Raw genomic sequence first — 9,600 nt, forward strand, 5'->3', positions numbered from 1 at the left:
ACAGAAAAGGCGGAGCAACAGACATTTACAGGAATAGGCAGTTAAAAAGATGTGTTTTAATTGTGATTTGAAATGGGGAATGAATCAAGTTTCTGAGTTGGGGGGTAGTGAGTTCAGAGACGGGGAGCAGAGCGGCTAAATGCTCTGCCCCCCATGGTGGTGAGACGGGCGGGGGGGACGACAGGTTTATGGAGGAAGAGGATCTGAGGGAGGGGAGGGAGTGGGACGCTGGAGGAGATAGACAATAGGGGGGGCGAGGTTGTGTATGGCCTTGAATGCTAGTAGAAGGATTTTGAATTTGATACGGAACTGGACGGGAGCCGTGGAGCTGTTGGAGGACAGGAGTGATGTGGTGGATGGAGGGGGTTCGATTATGTGCGGGCAGCTGAATTCTGGACCAATTGAAGTTTGTGGAGGGATTACTTAAAGAAGTTGGTTTACTGCTGGATACACGCTTGCAATCAAACATAACAAAGGCTGTCAGTTGAATGGCGTTTTGAGCTAACCTTAGCAATCAAACAATTATAGATGGTATTATATATTATATATATACAGTCTATGGTCTGGCTATAGACTGTATGTATATGAATTTAAAGGGTTTATGGGTCTGACACGTAAAGAAGGTCCAACCTGCTCGAATCTCATGGTATGACGCGTTATGTCGTAAACCGTTTACATCTGAGCATGCGCGACTCAAATCCGCACTCTACTCACATTGGGCAGTGACATCGCCCCCTGTGATTTGCTGTCACAGTTTCTTCTTCCAGTAGCTAGTTAGTTTTCTATGGGATTTCAAGATGGCGTCGAGTGGAGGAGATGGGGAACACGAATGGACAGCGGCAGTACGGCCGCTTTTATCAGCTTCGTACACCGCTTTTGAAACGAAGGAGCTACCTCAGCTTATTGGGTCTATAATCAACAGGTAACCGGTTACATGTCAATAAGTAGCGTGTCTCCATTTGCTCAAATACTAGCTGTCAACCCATGAGTGAGCTGGCTAGCTAAGTTGCTAACTTAGCATGTTGGTTTAACGTTGAGTTCAATGGGAAACGTTAGCAGTTTAGCTAACGTTAGCGGCTAGCAAGCTTCTTGAGCTTAACTTGTAACGTTACTGCTATTGGCGTTAGCTAACTTACTCAAAATGCTATTTAGCTTACACTGGCTGGTAGTTCATTAACTATTTGAATACAGGCTTGATTTGTTACTGATTGACGTTTGTCTTTAATGTGACATTATTGCTGTGCAATCGTCAATCGGGTTTGCAGTGTAACGTTTAGAAAATATGCATCATCATTAGCTAGCTAGCTAGCTAACACAAACATTAGCCAGCAAGCTAACGTTACCTAAGGGCCTTTCAGACGGACTATGTAGCGTCACGTTAAAATGGCCAAGTCATAGTAATATGTAACGTTATCTAACTACGTCAGCTAACTAGATTTGGCTAAATTTGATCCAGTTTACTCTGGGCATGTCAACAGACAATGTATACATTTCAGTCAGTTTGACGTTATCTGCTGCGTGTCTATGGTTGGGCTGGAAGTAGGCGGGGACCTCTTGCACTGTCCACTCATTTTTGATGAGGTGGTGATGGGTCACTTTGTAATTAAATGAAGATTGAGAACAATTCGCCACGGTAGTGTTACAGGGAAGCTGGTGCCGTGCCTGTAACGCAGGGGAACTTGTCTTTAGAGACGTGTGTTATGACCAGGCATTATAGAACTAGGTAACGTTTAGGTAGCTAGCTAGTATATGAACATTTCGGCCAACAAACCACTAAGCCACACAATATCACAATGGAGTGGTAGTACCTGACGTTACATCTTAGTCAGTTTGTCACTTGACACTCTTCCATTGGTGACATAAGATGTTTGTTGGTTTCATTTTCCGTAGAAACGACAAACCTAAAATGTAAGCAGTAATACTGTCAGTTTTGTTTTCAAATGAAACGTCTAATAGGGCTTGTATACACGTCTATATGACTATTCTGATGCTCACTTAGCTACAGTATCAAATCTAAAGCATCATCTGCTCATGTAAGTGTTTTCAACTTCTTGAGCATGAGAGTTAGATTATGCCAAGTAAGTGCTGCAAGAGTAGTTTGACATTTAACAGAATTGTTGGTTTTGGGGTTGACAGCATCATAGGTGCTGTGTCTTCAGCAGCACATTTCAATGATGTGTGCAATTAGAACTGGAGACTGTATGATGATAAACTGAAAAGTGCAGGTATTTCCATTATTTACCTTATTCCCAATTTAAAAGCAACAGCAGTAACACTTCGGAATCACCCTGTTAATGTGCATCTTAGAGAATAAGCAAATAGTGTTTTGTAATTTTAGAGTGCAGTGGTGTTTTCTGTGTATTTGGATATTGTGCATATTTCCATGGTGTGGCAAGAATGATGGTGTAGGTCACTGCTAAGGTGAGGTCTATCAGCAGACAAATTACATCAGAGCTGTGTGTTTCCAGGTGATTTTAAGACACCAAATATGCTAAGCTTAACTGCGTAATTAAACTGTTTTCTCTGTTGGCAAACAGCAAGTAGCCAAAGAGCAGATCTGTCATTTCTGAGCTGACATTTAAAAAAACCCTGCATAAACAGTGAGTGTGCGCAAAGGCATTGCTTTTGCCTTTGGGTTAAAGTACGCTGACCAGTTTGTTTGTGGTTGTTGCCATGGTGAATCGAAGTATCATGGCTCCATTATTGCTGCCTTAGACACAAAAATTGAGCTTCCCATCTCAAGGTAAATCAACTCAGAGTTCAGGGTTGGACTCAGAGTTTGTAAAACCCCCTTCCTGAAACGGGCCCCCTAGACGATTCTGCATTGATGCAGTGACAGACCATAATCGATTATAGCCTAATAATGTTGCTTGTTGATTTTCTGGTCAGTGTTTTTTTGTCTGTTATTGTCTGTTGACTGCTGTGTTCAGACTCGGCTACTTTCAGAAAAAAAAAACTATTTTAAAGTGCCCATGTTATGAAGTAAAAAAAATTTGGAATTTGGGTTGTTATTTTTTGTCTCTGGTGCTACCATACACATACAAACTTGGAAAAAAACTATCCATTCTGTTTAGAGTGAGATCGGGTTTCTGAATGTCCCCTGCCTTCCCTCTCAGGGTGAGCTGTTGAAAATCTCCACGGCTTTCTACGTCACTAGCCGAGATGAGGTAGCTAACCGTAGCGCATGCTAGCGCTAGCATGCTAGCTCATTCTCAATGGCAAAACACTGCTACAACAAACACTAGTCCACTACATGCATGTCCCTGTTCTGCAGGTATTCCACAAGTGTGCCCTTGTTTAGAAGAAGTCTCTCAGCTATCCTGCCTTATGCTGACCAAAGTTGGAGAAGAGATATCTAGCTGCTGTGATCTTACCTAGCTACTGTGCATGTGCAACTCTCAACAAAGATAGTGTAGAAGTGAGATGTCTCATTCTGTAGCTAAAACAGAGACCTAAACACACAGGGTGAAAAGAGGCTCTGCAGCAATGTGCAGTACAACAAAAATATGGTGAAACCATGTAAACCTTTTCTGGTAAGACCTCAAAATACAATTATGAACCTGAAAATTAGTACAATATGGGCGCTTTAAGAGTAGGTACAATAAAAAAGGTTTATACATATCTGACTGCTTGAATTTGTTGATGAAAACCATGTGTAGTACATTTTTAGTAATATTGAGGAGGTGGTGTATTGTGATAATGAATAAATTTGAATTGTTGACAGAGTCCTCGTAATCGAATCCTGAGACCAGTGAAGATTCACACCCCTAATGTTAGATCAGTTCTCAATATTTTTTTCTAGGGTTAGTGTTTTTGGCAAATACTGTCTGGGGTGAGGGAGGTTTTCAGACTGTTGCTAAATGTTACAGGTGGTATTAAGTTCATTGGACTTACGTGTCGCTCATAAAACACCATGTCATCATCTGTGTTTTGTTTCTCTTAACTCTTCTCTATAAGAACAATGCTGTAAAGAGGTTCTACATAAATTCATATTTGACAGTGTTTAATGAGATATTCCATTCATTTACAGTGAATCAGACATCCTTCACCATGACAAACAGTATGAGCCTTTCTACTCATCATTCGTGGCACTTTCTGCACACTACATCACCACAGTATGTGGGCAAAGTACGTATCTTTAATTTTCTCTTCAGTGTAATAGAAAAGGAAATGCGACTGCCATTAATCAAAAACATTTAAATGTTACAGGTTGTGTTTTTTCCAACCAGCAATTTATTTTTGATCTGTCTTCCTAGTACCGAGAAATCAGCTGCTGTCGGTTGCTGCAGCGTGCAAAGTATTGATTGAATTCTCACTGTTGCGCTTGGAGAACCCAGATGAGGCATGTGCAGTATCACAGGTGAGAGAAACCAGTTGCACGGGAGAATGTAATATAGGACTGCATTCAACTGAACATTCTGGTCAGTTTTAAGGAGATAGGACCAGCCACAGACAAAATGTAGCAAAGCTTTTTTTGTTAGCCAGTTTGTCTTGATTTGGTGGTATTTTTTACATGTTTTTGATTAGTTAAAAAAGATATTAACTTGCATAGTTTGGTGATGTGTCAGTTTTCTGTTTAAAAGAACATGTTTTTCTGTATAAACACACAAGTTAAATTTAATAACAAACACTTTTAATTTTTTTTCAGAAACACCTGATTCTTCTAATAAAAGGTCTTTGCATTGGCTGCAGCAGACTAGATCGCACAGAAATCATTACTTTTACTGCTATGATGAAATCTGCCAAGTTGCCTCAAACCATCAAGACCCTTTCAGATGGTAAGTGGGCCTTAAGGGAGGGAGCCGAGTTAAACATTACTTTGCAAATTACAGCACTACTAGTTGTAAACATTTTCATTTATTTAAAAAAAGAACAAGCACTTGTTAAAAACATAATTTGGTATTCATTTTATTATTCATTAGTTTCCTATATTGACTGGTGTAGAGAATGTTCATTGATATTGTTGTATTCATACATACTAGGGCTGAAACATTGACAGAATATTCCCACAGAAAATAAAATCCCACAGCTTTGGTATGTGACTGATTTAAAAAAAGAGAAAAAAAAACGTGTCCTCCTTTGTTCATTTAATAGTGGAAGATCAGAAGGAGTTGCCCAGTGCTGTGAACCCAGAACTTCGACAAAAAGAAGTACAAATGAACTTCTTTAATCAACTGACTTCAGTTTTTAACCCAGACCTTACCACCATCTTGGCCTCCCCATCAGCAGCACACATGCAGGCAAGTGTTACAGACCAGCCCTCTGGCTTCTGTAGTTGACAGCTTAAGTAAACCACAGCAACATGTTTAACTTTCTTTTTGTAAATGTTTTCACAAAGTTTGTACTTTTTTTATTTATTTCTCCAACTATAGGCTGAGAGTGATTGCGATGACCAAACCACCGATCAAGCCATTCAGGCCAAAATGAAAAATGCCTTTGTCTCTCAGAATGTGTCAAGCTTACAGGAACTTGGTGAGTTGTTGTTGCTGCTTCGTTGTAGGACCTTTTTGACTTAACACAAAGTTTACAGTTGTACCCTAGAACACATTTGAAATCTTTGTTTTGGGCAAACTCTGATATTTTAGAAAGTCACCATAAACTGATATGCATGAACAATGGTGTGGATTTGAAATATTTCAGTAAAAAATAGTAAAACTATAACTATATATTTTCATAATTTTTATTTCCAGGTGGGTCTGAGAAGTTGCTACGTGTGTGCCTCAACCTGCCCTACTTTCTGCGCTACATCAACCGTTTTCAGGATGCTGTATCAGCCAATTCTTTCTTTATCATGCCTGCTACGGTGGCTGATGCCACTGCTGTCCGCAATGGGTAATTTATTTATTGTTGTATTGATAAACCTTATGTATAAGGTCAAAATCTTCTAATGTCAAATTTGATAGAATATATATTGTTACATTTTAATTTAACAATATAATCCGTAAATTGCTACCTGTGTATTAGATTACTAGTGTTTGGAAAGTTTCAAACTTTCAATTAACTTTCTATACTTATAACCCAAATGCAGATTTCACTCGCTGGTGATAGACGTAACCATGGCTTTGGACACACTTTCCCTGCCTGTACTGGAGCCCTTGACACCAGGGAGATTACTGGATATGACCGTGCTGGCTTTAAGCTGTCTCTATGCTGGTAGGTAATAATTCTCTGAAGGTAAATTATTATGCTGTCCAGTTATTAAAACTACTATAATCTCCAGCAAACAATGAGTAATTGCAGACAAGATGGCAATACCACTTATCTTCCACAAACAATCCATGAAGCAGTGCAGCAATGCAACATGTGCTTGAATGTACTAGCACCTGCTGGAACAACCACTGCTATTCTTTCACCTCTTTAATCAACAACTGCATGTCATAGTATTGTTGGTAAATTTATTAATTTTTTAATTTAAACTATTTTTACCCCTTTAGGTGTGAGTGTTGCCACTTGCATGGCAATTCTGCAAGTAGGTAGCGGCTTGCAGCTTCGCTCAGCCTCCACTGGGACTAAAGAGGAGGACTATGAAAATGACGCAGCCACAATTGTCCAGAAATGTGTGAGTACAAAATTCTCAGTGTATGCTTTGGTCACATTAGTTATGAGACATAAACTGGTGCTACATTAAAACTTTATTCACTAATTTGTATGTTGCTACTCTCAAGTTTTTACATAGCCGAGCAACTACGAGTACCTTAACAAGATACAGCAAATTTAAAATGGTAACAAGTACAAACTTTGTGTTGGCAACAGCTGGAGATCTATGAAATGATTGGACAAGCCATCAGCAACTCCCGCAGAGCTGGAGGAGAGGTGAGTACTAGGTTTGAATGCTTAACTAGAATAGTAAAATAATTTCATTAACTTACACTGTGTCTCTTTACTGCTTTTGACAGTAAAGTTAAAACAAATTCTTGGTGATTCTTTTATTTATGTATTTAATTTTAAATTTTTGTCAATTTGTGTACTACAGCATTATCAGAACTTCCAGCTGCTTGGAGCCTGGTGCCTTTTAAACAGCCTGTACCTGATTCTTAACCTGAGCCCCACTGCCCTGGCGGATAAAGGGAAAGAGAAGGATCCCTTGGCTGCCCTGCGTGTCCGGGATATTGCTGCTCGCGCCAAGGATGGTGCAGGATCGCCTAAACTTGGTCCTGGCAAAGGGTAATTTCCAATGAATATGAAGTCAGTGAATATATAATGTTTAGGATCACTGTGGCTCACTTTGTATTTTGATCAGCATCAGTTATGCAGTTTTTGTTTTCAATATACAGTAAATGGTGTGGACAGTGATTACTGCAATGAAATCTCTGAAATCTTAATAAAGTATCACAATTATAAATCTCAAAGCAAGAACTCCATATTTCAAAAACATAATGTTTATTTTATCACATTTGGAAGAAAAAATGTCACTCTTTAAAAAAGGGATTCATGTGCATTCATTTATTTTTGTCATTTTCTTTTTGTTTTTCCTTAAGACACCAAGGGTTTGGTGTTTTGTCTGTTATCCTGGCAAACCACGCCATCAAACTTTTGACTTCGCTTTTCCAGGATCTGCAAGTTGAGGCTCTGCACCGAGTAAGTGAAGCAACACACAAATTACACTTAATATCTGTAAGGTACATTTCCATTGTGTACATGAATCTTATTGTTGTACTTATGCAGCATCACATATTGCAGCATCACATATTGCAGCATATAAACGCAAGTTGCAATTGCAGACACTAACTCTAAAACATTCCAACCAAAATAATTCTTATACCTCAGTTAGGCTGTCTACATGACTTCTCATTTTGTATGGCTTCTCAGTTGTTTTGGACGTATTATGTCCCATGTTTTACCGTTAACATAAGCAAACTCACAGATTTGCAATCTAGTCAAACTTTAAACTTTTTTGACAAATTCTAGTCTTGATTTATTTACTCATTCACTGTAGCTGTATACAAATTGATTTAAATAATACAAAATGAATACAAAATGGCTGTCATTGTTGTCTAACTTGATTTAAAAAAAATAATATATTTTTTAAAGTAGGGCTGTCAAAAATACCACTCATTTGTTTTCTTTAATTTGGTCCCTTGCGCTTGTCTGTAGTTTGGGATATCAGTAGTCAATGCAGCACCACTCTGCACTCACTGGAGATTTCTCTCAGTAACCACACTTACCTTGGGGTCACAGAACATTATTTTGACCCACAGTTGGAACTTCGGTTGCATGGTTTGACAGTTATGAAGATAGATGAGAGACATATCGCCAACTTGTGCACCGTGCACTTTCTGCAAGTAGCCAGACAGTAGACATTGGAAATAATGCTAGCACACTGACCACTGATAGTGCACACAACGTGTGTGAAGCAGCCAGGCAACCCCTGTTAGAGCATAAGCCTTGCGTCGCACATAGCCTCCATCACAGTTCCTCACACACACACATTTATTTTTTGTATAACTATGTTTTGAACCCACTCAGTAGAATTTTTTTATTTTCACATGTGAGGTTAAACATAATTTTATTGTTGCATTTAGCTGACCAGTGTACTGGTACAGTTTGTTGCTGTAATGCACAGGCCCATTGTTCTGTGTGAGCTGCTTAACATAAATGGGATGTTTAGTTAACCTTTAGAGTGTAAAATGGGACACAACATTATGTTGGTATAAGTAATGTTACGTTCAGGTCAATGTGCCCATCTGTTGTTGCTTGATGGGCTTGAGTTTGCCATATTATATTATCAGCATCTTTGTTAAGCATACAGTACATTTGGGGTTATTTTGGAGAGTATTCTAGACAGTATTTCTCATTGCTTTGGATTGTTGCAATAATAATAATAAACATTTGCATATAGCAAGGATATTTGTCCTCTTCCATGGTAATAAGCGTTTTTCAAGCAATAAAACAAAAATGTTCCCTTTAATTCACATTCAGAACAGAAAATGTGCGATTAATTGCAAGTTAACTATGGACAGTCATGCGATTATCACAATTTAATATTTGACTTGATTGGCAGCCCTAGTTTAAAATAATAATAAAAAAGGACCTAAACATGCAAGATGATCCTGAAACAAACCGATCAAAAGGAACCTTCTATTCCTTGAAAGCCATGTTTCCTGCAGGGCTGGGCGAGTGATGGGCCTCCAGCTGAACTCAACATCATGGCACAGAGCACTTCCATCCAGAGGGTCCAAAGGCTCATCGACTCCGTGCCCCTGACCAATCTACTCTTCACCCTTCTCTCCACTTCCTACAAAAAGGTTCAATCACTATCTATGTAGATAACTGTAATTTGAATTTTTAACATAAATTCATTGCAAATTTTACCATTGCAAATAGAAAAGTGCTTATGTTGCTTTTGGGAAACCAGACAAAGATACAGTCCATCTGTCAGCTGCTTGAAAAAGGAAAACCTCATTTCTTTCCTCTGAAGATTAATTTTTTTAATTTGTTAAATAACATGTCTCTCTGTATTTTATGAGTGCAATGTAACATAACACAAAAGGTAACTATGATTTAGACAGACATACACTACTTACAAATTTCCATTCCCCTCTATTATAGACAGAATACCAGCTGATCTGAGTGGGTGGCTGATCTTTAATGTAATATCTA

General features: G+C 38.7%; 1 protein-coding gene across 11 annotated transcripts in view; it reads left to right on the plus strand.

The window, feature by feature from the left end:
* Positions 1-675: 675 nt before the first annotated feature.
* The window catches only part of ubr4 (ubiquitin protein ligase E3 component n-recognin 4), a 65,124-nt gene continuing 56,199 nt past the window's right edge, over positions 676-9,600 (plus strand). For 6 of the 11 annotated variants that reach the window (XM_032521594.1, XM_032521596.1, XM_032521599.1 and 3 more), the window contains exons 1-13: positions 676-922; positions 4,031-4,128; positions 4,257-4,360; positions 4,649-4,778; positions 5,095-5,240; positions 5,373-5,472; positions 5,691-5,832; positions 6,029-6,153; positions 6,435-6,559; positions 6,754-6,813; positions 6,974-7,164; positions 7,479-7,578; positions 9,093-9,245. In XM_032521594.1, coding sequence (XP_032377485.1) covers positions 798-922; positions 4,031-4,128; positions 4,257-4,360; positions 4,649-4,778; positions 5,095-5,240; positions 5,373-5,472; positions 5,691-5,832; positions 6,029-6,153; positions 6,435-6,559; positions 6,754-6,813; positions 6,974-7,164; positions 7,479-7,578; positions 9,093-9,245 — 1,599 coding nt within the window. In that variant the 5' untranslated portion in view covers positions 676-797. The remainder of the gene's footprint in view (positions 923-4,030; positions 4,129-4,256; positions 4,361-4,648; positions 4,779-5,094; positions 5,241-5,372; positions 5,473-5,690; positions 5,833-6,028; positions 6,154-6,434; positions 6,560-6,753; positions 6,814-6,973; positions 7,165-7,478; positions 7,579-9,092; positions 9,246-9,600) is intronic. The other 5 variants (XM_032521597.1, XM_032521604.1, XM_032521605.1 and 2 more) reach the window with 2 other exon arrangements.

This window comes from Etheostoma spectabile, chromosome 7 (assembly GCF_008692095.1).
Source record: "Etheostoma spectabile isolate EspeVRDwgs_2016 chromosome 7, UIUC_Espe_1.0, whole genome shotgun sequence".
NCBI classification, from domain to species: domain Eukaryota; kingdom Metazoa; phylum Chordata; class Actinopteri; order Perciformes; family Percidae; genus Etheostoma; species Etheostoma spectabile.